At 43.3% G+C, this 20,776-nt stretch overlaps 1 protein-coding gene across 1 annotated transcript in view; it reads right to left on the bottom strand.

Annotated features, from left to right (window-relative positions):
* The window catches only part of LOC123361765, a 124,050-nt gene extending 114,099 nt beyond the window's left edge, over nucleotides 1-9,951 (bottom strand). Inside the window, exon 1 of the mRNA XM_045001897.1 lies at nucleotides 9,758-9,951. Coding sequence (XP_044857832.1) covers nucleotides 9,758-9,951 — 194 coding nt within the window. The remainder of the gene's footprint in view (nucleotides 1-9,757) is intronic.
* Between the last annotated feature and the right edge of the window lie 10,825 nt (nucleotides 9,952-20,776).

Raw genomic sequence — 20,776 nt, forward strand, 5'->3', positions numbered from 1 at the left:
GGCTCCCATCACCGTACTATCTGAGCTGCTATTATCCCCATTGTACAGATGGGGAACTAAGGGATCAAATAAGAACATGAGAATGGCCATACTGGCTGAGACCAATGGTCCATCTAGCCCAGTATCCTGTCTAACAGTGGCCAATGCCAGGTGCTTCAGAGAGAACGAACAGAACAAGCAATCATTGAGTGATCCATTCTCTGTTGTCCACTCCCAGCTAATGGCAATCAGAGACTAGAGACACGCAGAGCATGGGGTTGCATCCCTGACCATCTTGGCTAATAATCACTGATGGACCTATCCTCATGAATGTATCTAATTCTTCTTTGAACCCGTTTATACTTGTGGCCTTTACAACATCCCCTGTCAACAAGGAGATGCTGCCTTATGCATATTTTAAACCTGCTGCTTATTAATTTCATTGAGTGACCCTTGGTTCTTGTGTTATGTGACAGAGTAAACAACACTTCCTTATTCACTTTCTCCACAGCAGTCATGATTTTATAGACCTCTATTATGTTCTCTCTCCGCTGTCTAGTTTCCAAGCTGAACAGTCCCAGTCTTTTTAATCTCTCCTCATATGGAAGCTGTTCCATACCAGTAATCATTTTTGTTGCCCTTCTCTGTACCTTTTCCAATTCTAATATATCTTTTTTTTTAGATGAGATGACCAGAACTGCATGCAGTATTCAAGGTGTGGGCACACCATGGATTTATATAGTGGCATTATGATATTTTCTGTCTTGTTATCTATCACTTTCCTAATAGTTCCTAACATTCTTTTTGCTTTTTTGACTGCCTCTGCACATTAAGCGGACGTTTTCAGAGACGTATCCACAATCACTCCAAGATCTCTTTCTTGAGTGGTGGCAGCTAATTTAAATCCAATCAGTTTGTGTGTATAGCTGGGATTATGTTTTCCAATGTGCGTTACTTTGCATTTATCAACATTTGCCCAAGGTCACAGAGGAAGTCTGTGGTAAAGTGCATAATTGAACTTGCATCTCCTGAGTTTTGGGCTAGCTTCCATTATTCTTCCTCCTCCACATGGATACACCGACTTAATTCCATAACTGTCCTTCCCCACTGCCCATTTGGAAAATTGTGCATTGCCTCTGCTGCTTGCTTCCCAGTCCAGGGAGATGTATCACCAGATGCCATGGGGGCTCATGAAGAGGTGAGAGGTCGTGGTGAGTGACCCAACAACTTGAAGTCAGATCACAGGCCAGTATAATGTGACATGGACTTGTAGGGCAGTGGGTTCATACCCCCAAGTGTCCCTGTTTCAGATGCCACTGCAAACTTCAAGTGGAAGACAGTGGAAACTGAGAAGTTTTGCATAGTTTCCACATGAAGCCATAAGCTGATATTCTTTCCCAGGAATCTCCAAGAAGCCTTGAGTTCTATCCCTTCCCTTTTTCTATTTTCAGGAGGGATCTGCTGAGATACATCCACTCTTTCCATTCCAATATATTCAGCAGTGGCTGGTTTGTCTGCTTCCCTATCAGGAGTCTTCGTATAGGGGGGCAGCAAGGAGACTCCATTTTGCTTATCCTTTGAACTTCTATATCATCATGCTGTTCAAAATGGATGCAATTTTCCTCTCAATGTTCCAGCCTTTGCTTAAAATATTTAAGCCTGAAATGAGGCAAATACTGTTTTATCACAGAAGAAATAAGAGTGTGTGTGTCCTATCTGAGCAGACATCTTGCCCAGCAAACATTCAGTTTTAAGACACCCTCAGTTTTCAATGTAAATTTTCACAGACACTTAAGTATGCACAGAGTGCACAGATATCTGACACAGTGGGAAGGATAAATAGAAAAAATCATGTATAAAAAACAAGGTTGTGCCAATAAACATGGTATGTCCATCAAGGGGAGAGAGTAAATGCTTGTTAGCTGTGCAGGTGCCAAGCACAATGTGGTCCTTACACACTACTAACTGCAAGGATTATGCAAGACCATTGCTGACCTTAGTTTCTCCAAAGTGGACTGGGATGGGTCCAGAGAGCCATTTCCCTTCTGAACACTCTTTTATAGTGGCATAGCCAGGGCCGGTGCAAACATTTAGGCGACCTAGGCGGTCACCTAGGGCGCTGGGATTTGGGGGGCACCATTTTCTTCGGCAGTGATCGCAGCAGAGGGAGCTGGGGCAGGGAAGCGCGGGGAGGGCCATCTGCAGCAAGTAAGGGGGTGTGTGGCATACAGGGGAACTCCCCGCCCTAGCTCACCCCTGCCCCGCCTCCTCCCCGAGCATGCTGTGGCTGCTTCACTTCTCCCACCTCCCAGGCTTGCGGCACCTAAGATGATTGGCACTGCAAGCCTGGGAGGCGGGAGAAGTGAAGCAGCCACGGCGTGCTCGGAGTGCTCGTGCTCGTGTGCAGAGCAGGGGTGAGCTGGGGCTGGGGGAGGTGCCCCAGGGTGGAGGGTGGAGGGTGGGGGGTGGGGAGCTGCCACGGGGGGGCGCCTCAGGGCAGGGTGCAGCGGGGGGCGCAAGGTGGAAGTTTCGCCTAGGGCACGAAACATCCTTGCACCGGCCCTGGGCATAGCAGCCACGTACCACCTGTACAGCCCAGAGTTCTGCAATGCCTTGTGACTAATCCCACATGGTGTTTCCATTGTAGCAATGTGGCTTTTCATAATCCCCAAGGCAGGGTTGTACCTTTACACGTAAAACTGGGAGTAAAATATCTACAGGTTTTTTTTTTTCAAGAGCCTGTGTATTTAGTTAAAACATGGCCCAGTCAGCTTTAACTTGAGCAATCAGCACTTACACAGCTGATACCTCAAGGTGCCATTGATATTGGCACACTAAGCAGAGTCATCATAATAGGAGGTTAAGCAGAATAAGTAAGGAATATATCACTTTTATTTAAAATGATCACTGGTAATACAGTTCCACACCACCACTTCTGCCTCTGTTTCCCTGAAAACAGGTTTACAGTGTGGAATATTGCTTGACTACAGATACTGCTGTAGAAATATAATCATGGGTACCTGCTTCTCCAGTGTGGTGATGACACTGATCTATGTATCTCAGTTCTCAACTGATGCCACCACCACTAAGATGTCAGAATGCCTAGAAAAGATCAGCCCTTGGACGAAGAGCAGCTGGCTCCGGCTGCTCCCAGACTGAAGTGATGTTGTTCAAAAGGGGAAATGCTTGGAAGAACTAGTAGAGATACTGTCTCCACCTTACATTGAAGGCATACAGCCCTCATTCATCGAAGTGGTGTAAGTCCTCAGGATCCTGTTTGACTTCTCAGTAAGCTTGGATGACCAGATAGCATCAGTATTTAAAAGTGTCTTCTTCCATTTCCAGATTGCTAGAAAATGTCATCCATTTCCTCAGACAAGGACCTGGCCCCAGTGATCCATACATTTGTCACCTCCAGGCTGGATTACTTTAATTCACTGTATCTGAAGCTGGATGTGAAGATGGTACCCAGACCCTAGCTAGTATAGAAAGCTGCTGCCCACCTTCCCTATGGTTTAGGCTGCCATGAGTACATCAGGCTCACGCTTAAGTCCCTCCACTGGCTCCCAGTCAGCTTCCAGCTTTGGTCTTAATCTTCACAGCAATTAATGGATCACACTCCCGATATATTAAAAGCCAAATTTCAATCTATGACCACAGAGCCAGCTGTACTCCTCTGGGACAATGCGCACAGCACCAGATCCCATTCTACCAATTACACTCTTACCAAGCAAACTAAAACCTCAAATTCCACCCCAAGGAGAGATTTTTCCTCAAAAAGAGAGAGGATCCAGAGACTCCATGAAGTCTTCTACGGACTTTGCTATTGCTATTGATTTTACCTGGAAAGCACTCAGTGATAGAGGTATAAACCCATAAAAGAGATGGATAGATAGATATACCTAAAAACTCAATGCAGAAAAAAATGATATTTTAATGGTACTGCAGCTCTGACTGACAACACTGCACAACACAGGGTGATAGTCTATTTTTAGATTAGCCCATCTCTACTCTTAACTAAAAAGGTTTGACACAGCACAGAGAAATGAATCAGAGGAATATCATTCCTCACCCATTTGTTTTCAAAACTTGTTAGAGATGCAGCCTTGCTGCCCCCTGTTGTGTATTTGGTTGTCATGGTTTTTGTTCCTATGGCAACTGAGTTAGCTTATTAGGGGATAGCCCAACCGGTTTCGGTCGGTTGGGTGAGTTCTGTGTCTGTAAATAAAATGATAGTTTTGTTAGCTGTCTGCTCTCTGGCCTCAAGTGATTTCTTCCTAAACCGGCTGCCCCCAAGGATATAACAAGTGGCGACGAGGGTGAGATTCCGGTGCTGCTCCAGTAACAGAAGGAAGTAGAAGTCAAGGTAAAGAACAAACAAACAAAAAAGCTGCTTGTTTGCACTGACTGTGAAAGTGAAACTAAAATCATGGCTACTCTGACCAGGCCACTGGAACCTTTTGATGAGAATATAGAGCAAAGGCATGTGTATACTGAGCGTTTTGAGCTTTTTTTATTGCAAATGACATTACAGAAGCGAAGAAGGTGCCAATATTCTTAACTGTTGTAGGGGCTAAAACCTACTCCCTGCTACGCAGCTTACTACACCCTGTTAAGCCAGTGACTAAATCTTACAGTGACATTGTGGAAATCCTGGGGTCACATTTTTCCCCAAAACCACTGGTAATTGCTGAAAGATATAGGTTCCACAAAAGAGACCAAAAGGAAGATGAAACCGTTGTACAATTAATAGAAATTTTAAAAAAGCTAGCAGAACACTGTGAATTTAAAGAGATGTTAAATGATGCCCTGCGTGACAGGTTAGTGTGTGGCCTCTACAGTGAAGCTATATGGAAGCGCCTACTGATAGAGGCTGAGCTTACATTACAGAAGGCTGTTGATATTGCTGTTTCCATGGAACTGGCTACAAGGGAGGCGCAATACATCGGTGCATCCCCTAGGGTGCAAAAAGTGTCACAAGAACCAACCCACAAAATGGTGCAGAGACAAGAATGTTACCGCTGTGGTAAGCCGGGTCACCAGGCATCAGAATACTGGTGTAAGGACCTGGTGTGTCGACACTGTGGCAAAAAGGGACACATTGAGTGTGCCTGTAAACAAAAGAAAAAGAGGCCTGTGGTCTGGCCTACAAAAAGAGGAACCCTGCATACCCTAGAGCAGACCCAGGATGATCAAGGTGACACCTCATCGCAAGAGGAAGTGCCACTGCATGTTTTGTCTTTGGCAGTGGGCTCACATGAATACTGGGTAACCCTGTTGTTGGATGGCAAACTTATACGCATGGAACTGGACACCGGTGCAGCCGTCTCGCTGGTCTCCGAGACTGTGTATAAAGAAAAGCTACAGCATCTTCCGCTTAAGGCAACAAAAACTATTCTGAAGACTATACGGGAGAAGCTGTGCCCATGTTGGGCACTATTGATGTTAAGGTGGAGCTCAATGGACAGGCTGCTAAATTGCCACTGTTTGTGGTGAGAGGTAACTACCCAGCCTTAATGGGTAGGTCTTGGCTTGGGAAGATTCAACTGAACTGGGCAGAAGTGCACCGGATGACTAAAGAAGAAACCAGTCTAACCGCTATTCTAAGGAAACATGCTGCTGTTTTTGGAGATGATTTGGGAAGTATGAAGGGAATCACTGTGACATTGAACATTAAACCTGACAGTCCACCAAAATATCTGAAAGCCAGAACTGTGCCATATGCCATCAGGCCAAAAGTTGAAGCAGACCTGTAGCGCCTGGTCACCAATGGAGTCCTAATACCAGTTACCCATAGCTCATGGGCCACTCTTATCGTTCCAATAGTGAAGAAAGATGGCTCCCTCCGGATTTGCGGTGATTTTAAAGTCACTGTCAACCCAGTGTTGTGTGCAGAGCAATACCCGCTTCCCCGCATCGATGACCTCTTCGTAGGCCTGGCTGGGGGACAAAAGTTCAGTAAGATTGATCTGAGTCAAGCATATTTACAGATGCACGTCGATGAAAAGTCCCAAGAGCTGTGGACTATTGTGACTCATAAGGGGCTTTATCGATACTGTCGCCTACCCTTCGGAATAACGTCTGCTCCCGCCCTGTTCCAGAGGGCTATGGACCAGATCTTGTGTGGCTTGTCAGGAGTTCAGTGCTATCTGGATGATATCCTGGTCACTGGAAGAAATGAAGAGGATCACTTAAAGAATTTAGAGGCTACCCTACAAAGACTGGAAGAGTATGGCCTACGAGTTCGCAAAGACAAGTGTGAATTCTTCAAGCCCTCTGTTGAATATTTGGGACACATCATTGATTCTGCAGGTCTTCATAAGGCCCCTGCAAAAGTTAAAGCTATTGTGGAGGCTCCCCCACCTCGAAATGTAAGCCAGCTGCGCTCGTTTCTAGGACTACTAAACTATTATGGAAAGTTCATCTCACAGTTAGCCACACTGCTAAAACCACTTCATGAGCTCCTTGGGCAGAACAAGGCCTGGAAGTGGACTGAAGCCTGTGATGTTGCATTTAACAAAGCTAAGGATGCATTGCTAAATTCTGAAGTTCTAACGCACTTTGATCCATCCTTACCCCTGCAGTTGGCCTGTGATGCCTCCCCTTATGGAGTGGGAGCAGTCATGTCACACATTATGCCTTCGGGAGAAGAGAGACCTATTGCTTTTGCTTCACGCACTCTAAGCAAAGCAGAAACTAACTACGCCCAAATCGAACGTGAGGCATTAGGAATTGTTTTTGGAATTCGGAAGTTTCATCAGTACCTGTTTGGGTGAAAGTTTACTCTTCTCACAGACCATTGACCTCTGACGTCAATTTTTGGACCCTACACAGGCATTCCCCCATTAGCTGCTAGTCGTATGCAACGCTGGGCATTGTTACTTTCAGCACACACATATGAAATCAATTATCGGAAATCCACTCTGCACGGCAATGCAGATGGCCTCTCAAGGTTGCCTTTGCTGGTCAAACATCAAGATAGTGCCCAAAAGGAAATTTTCTACTTTGAACAGGTAGAGAATACACCCATCACTGCTACTCAGATAAAGAAGGCAACTCGCGTTGACCCAGTATTGTCCCAAGTTATGGACCTGGTGATGCATGGAAAATCTCGACAAACCTCTCCGGTCTCACCCGACCTTGTTACCTACATGTCCAGGAGGATGGAGTTATCGGTCCAATCTGGTTGTTTGTTGTGGGGGAGACGTGTCATTATTCCACCACCATTGAGATCACAGATGTTAGAACAGCTACATTCCGGTCACTGTGGAATAGTGCGCATGAAAGAAATTGCACGAAGCTATTTTTGGTGGCCTGGATTGGACAGTGCTATTGAAGAGAAGGCAAAAGCTTGTATGTCATGTCAGGGTGTGAGGAATGCACCCCAGTGGGCACCCCTACACCCATGGGACTGGCCTGAAAACCCGTGGCAACGTATTCACGTTGACTTCGCTGCCCCCTTGAAGGAAGCATGTTTTTGGTGGCAGTAGATGCCCATTCTAAATGGCCAGAAGTCTCTATAATGCAGTCCACTACTGCAGAGAGTACTATCCAAAAACTACGAGGACTCTTTAGTCGTTTTGGTCTGCCAGAACAACTTGTGAGCGACAACAGACCGCAGTTCGTCTCTCAGGAATTTCAAAATTTTATGAAGGCAAATGGGATACACCACATCGCGTCAGCACCATATCATCCATCCACCAACGGATTAGCTGAAAGATTTGTGCAGACAATGAAAAACGCTTTGAAATCAGCAAGGGGACAACACTCCATTCAAAAGCGTCTGGATACCTTCTTACTTTCCTACAGAAACACACCTCATGCTACGACCCAGGCATCCCCGGCCTTTCTAATGATGGGACGACAGCTGCGCACTTGCTTTGATCTGCTGAAACCTTCTGAACCCCGACAAATTGTGCAACGTCAGCAGCAATATCAAGTCATCAGACGGGCACCCAGAGCAAAAGACCGAACCTTTAGCCCGGGACAGCCAGTTTTGGCTCGGAATTATACTTCCAGAGCTAAATGGGTCCCTGCCACAATCATCACTCAAACAGGACCTGTTTCCTACACAGTCCGGACTGCAGAGAATCTTACCTGGCAGCAACATGTAGATCAGCTGTTGCCAGGTCATGCCAGTCCTCAGGACACATCTGCAGTTGAGGGGTCTGACTTCACCTCTTCTGGTGAGACCCGAATCACGAACCACTTGTTCCTGACTGTTCTCCTCCATTACTGCCGGCGGCTGAGATACTCCTTTGCCCAGCACGAGCTGATACCACCTCCTCACCTGTTCGTGCTGCGGACCCTGAGCCCATGGTACTTTCGGGTGCAACAACACCAGAAGTTCGCCGTAATCCACCTAGAGACAGAAGGCCTCCTCATCGGCTGGATCTTTAGCTAGGGCGAACCCATGGTTATGGGGCAAAATAATCCCCAGGGTTTAGCCGGGAATGGAGGCAATCTACCCTCCTTCTCTAGTCTAGTGTGTGTTTTATTTAGGGGATGTTCTTATTAGGGGGGGAGGAATATGTTGTGTATTTGGTTGTCATGGTTTTTGTATTTGGTTGTCAAAATGGTAGTTTTGTTAGCTGTCTGCTCTCTGGCCTCAAGTGATTTCTTCCTAAACCGGCTGCCCCCAAGGATATAACACCCCCACCTGCCACTAATATTGAAGACTGACTAGGAATTTCAGGATAATTCCCAGAAAAGAATGGAGAATGATAAACCACAATCTTTTCACCTGTTTTCTATTGTCCTGGACCATCACATGAACAATGGAAGCAACAACATACTTGGGATCAGAAGTGGACAAGAAGTATGTCTCTCACCATGCTACCCATGCCCTTGCAAAGGAGCTGGCCAGAATCCCAATGGGGAGTATTGTCCTTTCTCCCTTCTAGAGACACGGTGGGTACTAGATTCACACCACGAAAGGTGTGGAAAGAGGTAGGCTGAGGGCCGGACCATTACTGCCCTCCACCATTTAAACACATCTGATAGAGGAACATTGCCCTCCCATGACTTAGCAGGAAGTAATACCTCTCTCCCACCACTGGGAACAGCTTGGCAGACGGCCTTTCAGAGGAAACAGAGACACAAGGGCCTGTCAATAAACTCATAGAGGTCAGATTTCACTATAAAAGCTGATTTTTCCTGGGCATCAGCGTCTAAGGTAATGTGCCGATATCAACGAGTCAAATCCAGAATGCTTATGAATTTTGCATTCCCCAATAGATCCAGTAAATCCTCTATCTAGGGTGTGGAGTAAGGGTTAGGTTGGGTGATAGCATTTAACTGTCTAAAGTCCACACAAAACTAAACTTCAAGGTTTTATCCCTTTAGGTACCATCACAATAAGAGACACCCAGGAGCTTTTTGATTTAGTAATCAGCCCCATATCCAGCATGCTTTCCATTTCCTCTTGAATCTGTTTCTGCATTTCCCTTTATAATCCTGTCCTCTGATAGGAGCAGGATAGGTGCTATAGTTTCAATGGAATGCACAATCTTGTTAGTTAAACCTGGCTGGTCGAAAAAACCTGCCTGTGGTGTTTCAAAAAGCCAACATCTCCTGCTTTTAGGTTGGGTTCAAACCCTCCCAAATCTCAATGCTCTCCAGAGAAGACTCTTGCTTATTCTCCCTGGCCAAATCAATGAAAGAGGCATTACTTGTTCCCTCGTCAGCACAACAAATCATATTCACTACCACCTCCCTTTCGTGGTAAGCTTTCAATCTATTGACATTGCACTGCTCCTCTGCCAGGGGGTTTCCTTACATCATAAAGACCTCATTCACTCTCTCTACTACCTCAAACGGTCCTTCACAACAACCTTCCATTTTGTTCTTCCTCACTGGAAACAACACTAATACCAAATAACCTGTGTTCAAAGGCTTTTCTTCAGCATGCTTCTCATACCAAGCTTTCTGGGATGCCTGACTCCTTTCAGGGTTCTGATGTGCTAAGTCCATCATAGCCTTTGAATTCTCTTTAAATTGAGTGACATATTCCCCTACAGGCTGTCCTGTCTCTTCTGTACTCCCCTCCCAAGAACATCAAATTAAAACCAGCAGTCCCTTCACTTGTGTCCTGTAAAGGAGATCAAAAAGGGTGAACCTCATATACTCTTGAGATACCCTTCTCCACATGAATAACAAATAAGGGAAGCGACAAAGAGTCCTGTGGCACCTTATAGACTAACAGACATATTGGAGCATAAGCTTTCGTGGGTGAATACCCACTTCGTCAGACGCATATGGTGGAAATTTCCAGAGGCAGGTATAAATATGCAGGGAAGAATCAGTCTAGAGATAATGGAGCATAAGCTTTAGTGGGTGAATACCCACTTCGTCAGACGCATGTGGTGGAAATTTCCAGCGGCAGGTATAAATATGCAGGCAAGAATCAGTCTAGAGATAACGGAGCATAAGCTTTCGTGGGTGAATACCCACTTCGTCAGCCCCACACGTGTGTGCCGCGCTCCAACCGCCCTACTGGTCAGAAGCGCACGTGTCTCCGTCTCCCACTCCCCCTGCTTGTCACTTCCAGGGCCTGCTGAGGTGGGAAGCGCTGGGCATGAGGTAGAGCAGGTAAGTGCCAAGTGAGGGGAGGGGCGACCGGTCTGGGCTCGAGCTACATTTCAGGGGCGGGGGGACTGGGCCAAGACCCTGCCAACCCCCCCCCCCCCCGTTTGGTTGAGGGCGGGGTGGCTACAGCGCTGGTTGCTCCCAGGGCGGCCTCTGTAGTGATTGGGGGCGAGGGGTTGAACTGTCTGTGGGCAGCCAGGAAATCGTGTGTGTGTGTGTGTGTTGCACCTGCCCTGCCCCAACTGCTGCCCTCTTCCCTGGTCCAGTGACCTTCCCCCTCCCCGGCCCCTATCACACTGCCCCCCCGCCCCCATGGCTCGTGTTTGTGTTTTGGACAGGCACATCCAATCCCTTCACACTGCCCCCCTTTCCCCTCCCTGGCTTAGTTCATAGCCCCAGAAAATCCCTTCAAACTGTCCCTTTTTCCCCCTCCCCTTATTTCATGGGGGATGACAAACCGAGCGGGTGGGCGGCGCTGGGTGTGTGTGTGTTTTGTGTTTCGGGGGGGTTGGGGTGGTGGTGTTTTGGCAGCACTGGGGGAATGGGGGGGTTGGCCCTCAGCTGTTTTCTTTGGAGTGATATGGCCCTCGCCACTTTAGGAGTTGTGCAGGCCTGTATAGACCATTAGTTTCTGGATGATAGGAGGTGGCCTTTATGTCCCTCACTCCACATGATGCCCATAACATTTTGAAAACTAGAGACATGAAATTTGCACCATGGTCTGATCAGATTTATTCTGCTAAAAACAGTAAATAGCGCAGTAGCCACAGTTACAGCTTCTGTATTAGATAGATCTTTGGCAGAATCCACCACCACAAGTTTGTTTCTTTCTCTCCTGGAAGGTTTGGAGAGGGGTCTTACGATACCTACAGACACTGCAGCTCTAGCTGGAGCCCAATCCAGTCACTAGGCTTCAGAGCCCACGCTGCAAGATCTAAACAGTTATTTTTAGTGCTGTAGCATTAGCCTCATGAGCCTGAGTCTGTCAGCCTAGGCTCTGAGACTCACTGCTGCTCACTGCGCAAACATTTCCTATGACCCTTAAATCATTTTCAGAGTCACCGCTGTCCAGGATCCTGTCCCCCACTCTCTGGGTATTCTTTGTTTCTAGGTGTATGCATGACCCTAACAGCATCCCAGTGCAAGAGGACAAGGGGGTTGGACTAGATGACCTCCTGAGGTCCCTTCCAACCCTGAGATTCTATGATTCTAAGGGGCTCACTGGCATCTGATCATGAGTTTCAGCTGCCCTGACTTGTTCAGTGTCCCCCAATTATAAACTATCTGATATACATCATGTAAAGTATAATTGGAAATAATCATTTATCATTACTATTACATATTGTGTGGTGTATGTATAGTAACCACCCAAGGTGCCACACAACTATGAAGGAAATGTGAAACTAAAATGTGTCTACCAAACGCATCTGGGGAGTGGATAAACATTTTCTCCTAAATGACAAGCTGATGCCTCCAGCCAGGTGTCATCACAGTCGATTAGTAATCGCATGGCAAGTAGCCATTCATTTACATTGGAGAGGACAGGAACTTGCATTTTAGCAAACCCCAGTGGGGGGAAGAAACCAGCATGGAACTTGCTTCAGCACAAGGCTCTGTGTCTTTCCTCATAGCTTGAATAAACTTTATATTGGGGGAAAACCATCAGAAGAATCTATCTCAGATGTTCAGTGGATTATAAAAGAGAGGGGCAAAGAACACCAAGTTATCTTTTACCTAAGAAGAAAAAGGAACTAAGCACTTTGGACTTTGTGGGAGATTCTGACCATGGAGGTGGTCAGTCATCTTGCTGGAAGGAAGTTTAGTAGAAATCTTACCTTGAACCAATACTGTACTTTTGTTAACTATTAGTATCTAGAAAGTGTTTTTCATGTTTATTTGCTTGTAAGCATCTCTACCTCTGTTTCTTTTACTTGGCATCACTTAACCTATGTACTGTTGTTAATAAACTTGTTTTATTTTAATCTAAACTGACTCAGTGGTGTATTTGGGTTGAGATGATTGTTAATGCTGCTGGGTGTCATCTCTTTAGAGGAGCAAACAAACCTCATTATTTCTCTGAGTGGTCCAGGAGAGGGCTAGACATTTTAGAGCAGACAGCTCAGGGGAAATTTGCGACTGGGGGTGTGTCGGGGTCATTTGGCTAGTAATGACCAAGGCTGGTGGAGACCAGAGTGTGGCTGTGGCATAACAATTGGGCTGCTGGAGTTAGAGTTGCTGGTCCAGGACTGCTTACCACACAGACACTCAGTGCATGCTTGTAGGCTGGCTGGGAGCACCCAGACAAGGGAGCTACCGCAGCTGAGCATTAAGGCATCCAGAGTTGCAGGGCAGGTGGAGACACAACCCCCCACTGGTCTGGATTAGACCCCAGAACAACCCCATTTATGATCTTGCAGATGGCTGTATTAAAGTGCATTTTGCTGTGCTTCTTTATATAAATGAGGGGTGGACAGTTGCATTTTACACATGCTGTAGTCTGGAGAGCTGAGACTTGGGGAGTCATTAGAGAAAGCAGTTGCCATAGTAAAAATATAAACTATGAGGTGGTGCTTAAAATATGCCATGCAAGAAATGTTTGCCTCTAGTGATCAGAAGAGGTCAATAGTTAGCAAGTTGCTTTTTGAGTGATACTGCAGCACTGCCACTAATTGAGTTTTCTGTCCACTTAGTCAGCCAGTCTTTATCACCAGTGCTTGATTATGAAGAGGGTGTCCACAAATCCGATTTGAATCCCATTTGTTGAAATTGCATAATCTAATAGAGTGCCTGAATTTGTTATGCAGTGTGACTATTCCCCCTCACTTGCTCATCATTGCTTAATGCAACAATAACTAATTAAGTCCCTTTGATCAGATTAAAAAGGAGAGTCAACAGTTTAATTCAATTTTCCAAATACTTTAGTATGGGGCATTTCAGCTATCCCTGGCAGGCTTTGTTCAATAAAAATGCAAGCTCATCTGGAAAAACATGAACAACACGAACTTCCAGAGCACTGCTTTATAATTCAGTAAGGGCGGTTAGTCAGGTGTTGTTTTTTTCTTACCCTGAATTACTGTGAGGTGCATTAACCCATCCCTGCCTTTCAAAATGGCCTTTTGCTTATTTTTGATGACTGTTCGTAACAATCATTTATTGCAAGCAATGTGAGTTTTGCAGAAGTGATGCTGCTTATTCTTGGGGGGCAGCAGGACAGAGTCAGCTGCTGTGTTGTAACAATGTCTTTACAGAAATTAGGGAGATCAGCCCTGTTGTTGCCAGAGGGAAGTTGTCCTCTTGCCTTGACAACAAGCAGAGGCCTGAGGAGAGTGGGAGAGAGAAGATAAATGTACACAACATTCTAAGCATTTAGCAGATTTTTTAGTAGCTGGATTTTCTTTCCCTCCAATTCATTTCTGTTGGCCCCTGGGGGGAAGAGGCAGAATCATGATCACAGGGAATGGTCAGAATGATTCTTTTATGAATACTGCAGCTCCACCTTTGGATGGTAAAATGCAGCACATTCCAAAGATACCATTGTCTGGGCACAATTATTCTGGAAGGTGGTCAGTCACTCACAGAAATCTGAAGGGACCAGCATAATCTAAGGGAGGTAAAAGGGCTGCAGCTTTATGAACTAAGTATAAAATAAGGGGGTTATATTTGTTTTTTGAAGATGTCCAACAACACTGTCAGTGCCATAATAATATGATGGAAAATATCTCATCTAATACAATGTGAGGGGCTTCCTTCCACCGGAGTTCCTATGTTTCCAGAACTTAATCCTGCATTGTGTGTGTCCTGCTCTCTATGTACATATACGCAACCTTTCCAAAACACAGCAAACAAAAACAGGATATGCCAGGAGTCACTGATTGATCTGGAAAGGTTACTGCAGTGTATGGATATTATGCAAATGAGGTAACCTTTCTGAGCTGTTTGCAAACTGGAGGAGACACAACTCAGTAGGACAGTCTAATTGCTTTAGCGCTGTTTAATGCAGTTCTGTGGGAAAGAAAAATCAAAGAGGGTTTTAATGGAACCTTCGTTCTTTGAAAAGGTCCAAATAAAGGACAGAAAGGGCTCTTCCCCCCTCCCAGTTAATTCCACAGAATTTTAAAGTGAAAATACACAAAGCAAAGACATGCTTTGAGTGCTGTATGTACCAGTAAAGCTATCCAGCTAGGTTTACCAGATTATTTAACATGAGAGAGCTCTCTTGTAATAAAAGCTGGGGGCAGAGACAAAAATGCTGTTTTCCCTAGATAACTTAATAATTGTCCTCTATGGAAATGCAACTTTAACCATAAATAGCTTGAGATTTTGTGTGTGTGTGTCATAAAACTAATTCATGAATTTCAAATCAACCAAGAGGAGTTAACACTTTGACTAGCACATTGTATGCTTTCTTCTGGTGGCAGAATCATTTTAAAACCCCATGGCTAAAGGAAACCAGGAGATTGCAGATAGTGCAGTATTTTCTACTGAGAATGCTGCGGGTGGAAGGGGAAGTCCTTTTAAAATATATTATTGAGAAATTTGTAATGAATGACGTCTTTATGCATACTTGTTCCCACTGTACCATGTGCTCTCATTTCAATGGCAACTCAGGAAATCTTTAACTAGGGTTTTATTCTTGAATGTATCCTACTTTCACTGCTTCATAAATCTCTCATTCTCCACTGCTTCTGGAGCCATTGTATATATTTTTAAATAATCCAGTTTTCTTAAAGCTTTCCCCAGCACCCATTCTCTCCATTTATTCATGAACTGATTACCAGAAGACAAGAAGAAATATAAATAACCTTGCAAATGCATCTAGAGAACCACTGCATTTGTTGCCAGGAGAAATGTGAAAAAGAAAGATGCATTCCACCAAGACTGAGAAGGTAAACGCTGATATCTCTTTTGGTAAGGGTCCAGTGGAAGGGGCAGTGCTCCCTTTAATGAGCTCTTTCCTCCAGCGCACAGGAAGAGGAATTACATGCCTATGCTAAGAGTAGAACACATATTAAAAATAATAAATCTACATATTAAAAGAAAGTATTCTTATTTATTAATAAAAATATTGCAGACAAGCAGTGACAGAAAACCTCTTGTTGGCCACAATGGGTTAACTAAACAACCTTTTTTCCTCTGGCAACCTGGACTGAAGTTTGGTTGCTGCCACCTAGGCAGAGCTGTGTGTGGGAGTCTGCAGGTTGCCTGTCCACATTATTGGCTAAATCCTGACCTCTGCTGAGTTAAGTGCATAAGTAAAAGAAGTAGCCAGGCTAAATATGGTGTGAGAATCTCCCATCCAGTCTACCAGGAAGAGTCTTATCATAGGGCTGGAGGCCTAACTTATGGCCTGCATGCAACATCTCCAAGAGAATATTATCCACAAGGAGAAAAGCATTTCCAGCCACCCAGGTAGATAGTGTTTCTGCGGCCACCAAATGCAAGCTTTAGCTTGCAGTGATTAGGGAGTCCATGCTGCTCTGAAAAAATAAAAACCTACTCCCTGTGTCCCAGTTATGCACTGGACTGGCTGACTGTGAGATATCCTGTCCAATGACAGTAGTATGTCAAATTGTGATCACCTACTCACAACTATTCCCAAACATATAGCTATTTTTGCATATAGCAAGATTTACTTCCTTTCTCTAGTGAGTTCTTCCAGTTCTTCATTTTCACAAGCATAAAGATTCCCTCCATATGACATGTATAAAGACAGGAGGGAAAAGAATGTGAGATGCTTAGGGACAGCACATGCACAATAGTGTTACAAGTCATGAGTTAAATTCTCTCCTTTGATACATAGATGCTACTTAAGGCTGTCAATTAATCGCAGTTAACTCATGCAATTAACTCAAAAAATTAATCATGATTAATCAGTTTTAATCGCACTGCAAAACAACAGAATATCAATTGAAATTTATTAAATATTTTGGATTTTTTCTACATTTTCATATTCTGTGTCGTAACTGAAATCAGTGTCTATTATTTTTATTAGAAATATTTGCGCTGTAAAATGATAAATAAATAGTATTTTTCAATTCACCTCGTACATACGAGTACTGTAGTGCAATCTCTGTTGTGAAAGTGCAAATTACGAATGTAGATTTTTTTTGTTACATAACTGCACTCATACACAAGACAATGTAAAACTTCAGAGCCTACGAGTCCACTCAGTCCTACTTCTTGTTAAGCCAATCACTAAGACAAACAAGTTTGTTTACAGTGACAGGAGATAATGCTGCCCGCTTCTTATTTACAATCTCACCTACAACTGAGAACAGGCATTTGCATGGCACTTTTGTAGCCAGCATTGCAAAGTATTTACATGCCAGATATGCTAAATATTCATATGCCCCTTCATACTACGGCCACCATTCCTGAGGACATGCTTCCATGCTGATGATGTTTGTTAAAAAAAAAGTATTAATTAAAATTGTGACTGAACTCCTTGCAGGAGAATTGCATGTCTCCTGCTGTTTTACCTGCATTCTGCTATATATTTCATGTTATAGCAGTCTCAGATGATGACCCAGCACATGTTGTTCACTTTAAGAACACTTTCACTGCAGATTTGACAAAACACAAAGAAGGTACCAATGTGAGATTTCTAAAGCTAGCTAAAGCACTCAACCCAAGGTTTAAGAATCTGAAGTGCCTTTCAAAATCTGAGAGGGATGAGCTGTGGAGCATGTTTTCAGAAGTCTTAAAAGAGCAACAATCTGATGCGGAAACTATAGAACCCGAACCACCAAGAAAGAAAATCCACCTTCTGCTGGTGGCATCTGACTCAGATAATGAAAATGAAGATGTGTTGGTCCACACTGCTTTGGACTGTTATCGAGCAGATCCCATCATCAGCTTGGATGCATGTCCCCTGAAATGGTAGTTGAAGCATGAAGGGACATATAAATCTTTAGTGTATCTGGCATGTAAGTATGACAGTGCCACGAGAACACATGTTCTCACTTTCAGGTGACATGGTAAACAAGATGCGGGCAGCACTATCTCTTGCAAATGGAAACAAACTTGATTGACTGAACAAGAAGTAGGACTGAGTGAATTTGAAGGCTCTAAAATTTTACATTGTTTTATTTTTGAATGCAGGTTTTTTGTACATAATTCTACATTTGTAAGTTCAACTTTCACGAGAAAGAGATTGTACTACAGTCATTGTATTAGATTAATTGAAAAATACTATTTCTTTGGGTTTTTTACAGTGCAAATACTTGTAATCAAAAATAGTATAAAGTGAGCACTGTACACTTTGTATTCTATGTTGTAATTGAAATCAATATATTTGAAAATTTAGAAAATGGTATACTATTATTGTTTAGCAGTGCGATTAATCACAATTATTTTAATCGCTTGACAGCTCTAATGCCTCTCCAGATGACTTCAATAGGAAATGTGTGAGCAACACTGAGTATAGGATTTGACCCCAAATCACTAAAGAGAAAACGTTTTAACAAAATAATTCATTATATTACTCCTAACGCAAGAAACAAGAACCAAATCCCATCTTCTTATCTTTCAAATCATGTGAATACTTCTCTGAATTTACTCATTGCATTTTATAGTTTGGCTATATTTAATCCAGATGGAGACACCACATTTTTTTCCAGCATACTATGGTTTGCTATAACCTTTTTTTTTTTTCAGATAAGAATTGTTTCTCTGTCTCATTTAAGGATGAGATGATAGCCAAATCTTGCATGAGAGAAATATCTTGAATATCATTACTTAGTATCTTATTGAGCCTATTTCTTTCTCTCAATATAGTTGAACTATTGGGAGTTACCAAGGAAGATGTCCCAAGTCCATTTTCTTGTCCCAGAATTTCAGTCTGTATTATTATGTCCAGAGCTGGTGGGAAACTGGAATTTTCATCCTGTGGGAAAAGCCCAACATTTAGGGAGGGAAACCATTCTGAATTGCATCCCACAGGCCCAGATCCACACAGGTATTTAAAATCCTAATTTCCATTGAAATCAAGAATTAAGGCTGGGATTATGGATCTGGACTGAAGAGGTGAAATTTCCTATGAAATGAATTTTTTTAAATCATTTTGGGAACATTAAAACCTGTCATTTCCATGAGGTAAAAACATATCATTTCAACTTATCATTTAGATTAATTTTATTTTGACTTTTATTATATGAAAATATAGTATGTAAAATGACCTTGCTTTTGGCTGTATTAAAATGCATTTTGTTTGAAAGGGCTGAGTTTACTAAGATTGCTCTGTATGGTTGCTCTGTTACTATTATTTGTCACTCCACCGAATTTGTGCCATCCACATAATTTATGAGCAATGATTTTATATTTACTTCCAAATCATTTATAAAAATTATTGAACAACATCAGGCCTAGAACAGATCCCTGAGGGACCTCACTAGAAACACCTCTATTCCAAGAGGATTCCTAACTGACAATTATTTTTTGTGTTCTGTCAGTTAGCCAGTTCTTAATCCATTTAACATATGCTTTATTGATATTGTATAGTGCTAATATTTTAATCATAATGTCATGCAGTGCCATGGCAATTGCCTTACAAAAGTCGAAGGCTTCAGATCTACTCCTTACCAAATGCCTTACATCTATGCAGTTACCACTATCAACTAACCTTGTAATCTTGTCAAAAAATGAAAGCAGGGTTTGACAAGAGCTATATTCCATAAAATAGTGCTGGCTGGCATTAATGATATCCCCATACTTTAATTCTTTATTGATTGAATCCCATACCAACTTTCATTTGTTTTACCCGGGATTGATATCAGGCTAACTGGTATATGACCCGAGTCATCCCCCTGAGTGCCTGGTGAATTAAAAGAAAACCCATGATAGTGAAAATGTCCTTTGTGTTTATTTAGGCCTGGAAGTCTCATGCTAATTAAGGTTGTGATTTTCAAAGGAAAGCCAATGGGAGTCAAGCATCTGAGACACCCATAACAATCCTAACCTAAATGTATTTGAGTCTATTTCCAATAAATAATTTAGCAACCTTTCCAAGTGGCTTTTATGAAGGCTCACAATTCCCTAATGGACTCATCCACTGCTTTATCTGGCTGGCTGGTGATTTTTTTACAATAAAACTTATATATGGGCACTTTTCATCCTCAGATTGAATAGGACTTTGCAAAGATAAGTAAATATTATTGTCCTAATTTTTTACAGATATGCACCAAGGACCGGATTTCCAAATGTATTTAGGAGCCTAAAGATGCATATAGCACATAGTGGATTTTTAAAAAAGTCTAAGGAGGCTAGGTTTTAGAGTGGTAGCAGTGTTAGTCTGTATCAGCAAAAAAAAACAGGGAGTCCTTGTGGTACCTTAAAGACTAACAAATTGATTTGGGCATAAGCTTTCGTGGGCTAAAACCCACTTCATCAGATGTATGGAGTGGAAAATACAGTAGGCAGCATAAATCTTACAGCACATGAAAAGATGGGAGTTGCCTTACCACATGGGGGTTCAGTGCTAACGAGGCCAACTCAATTAAAGTGGAAGTGGCCTATTCTCAACAGTTGACAAGAAGGGGTGAATATCAAGAGCGGGAAAATTACTTTTGTAGTGCTAACAAGGCCAATGCAGTCAAGGTGGACATCACCCATTTCCAACAGTTGACAGGAAGGTGTATCTTGGAGGTGGGTAAGGGTGTGGGGCCTACCTTGAAGGAAGAATTGGACCTTTTGTGGTCTGCCACACTGAAGGGATTCATCCAAGGGACTGTTTAAAAGCTAGGGCAAAGCATAGATCCTGTGTATCCATGACGCCTTGGGCAAATCACTTAAGTTCTCAAGACCAGATTTTCAAAGAGCACATAAACATGAAGACAGGTGACTAGTGGGATTTTCAAAAGCACCTGTGAAGATTAGGTACCTAAATTGCATTGAAATCAATGAGAGTTAACCAGCTAACCTCCTTAAAAAATACAACAAGGAGTCCTTGTGGCACCTAAGAGACTAACAAATGTATTTGGGCATAAGCTTTTGTGGGCTAAAACCCACTTCATCAGATACATGGAGTGAAAAATACAGTATGCAGCATAAATATTACAGCACATGAAAAGATGGGAGTTGCTTTACCACGTGGGGAGTCAGTGCTAACAAGGCCAATTCAATTAAGGTGGAAGTGGCCTATTCTCAACAGTTGACAAGAAGGGGTGAATAGCAAGAGAGGGAAAATTACTTCGCCCATTTCCAACAGTTGACA

This window comes from Mauremys mutica, chromosome 1, assembly GCF_020497125.1.
Source record: "Mauremys mutica isolate MM-2020 ecotype Southern chromosome 1, ASM2049712v1, whole genome shotgun sequence".
NCBI lineage: Eukaryota > Metazoa > Chordata > Testudines > Geoemydidae > Mauremys > Mauremys mutica.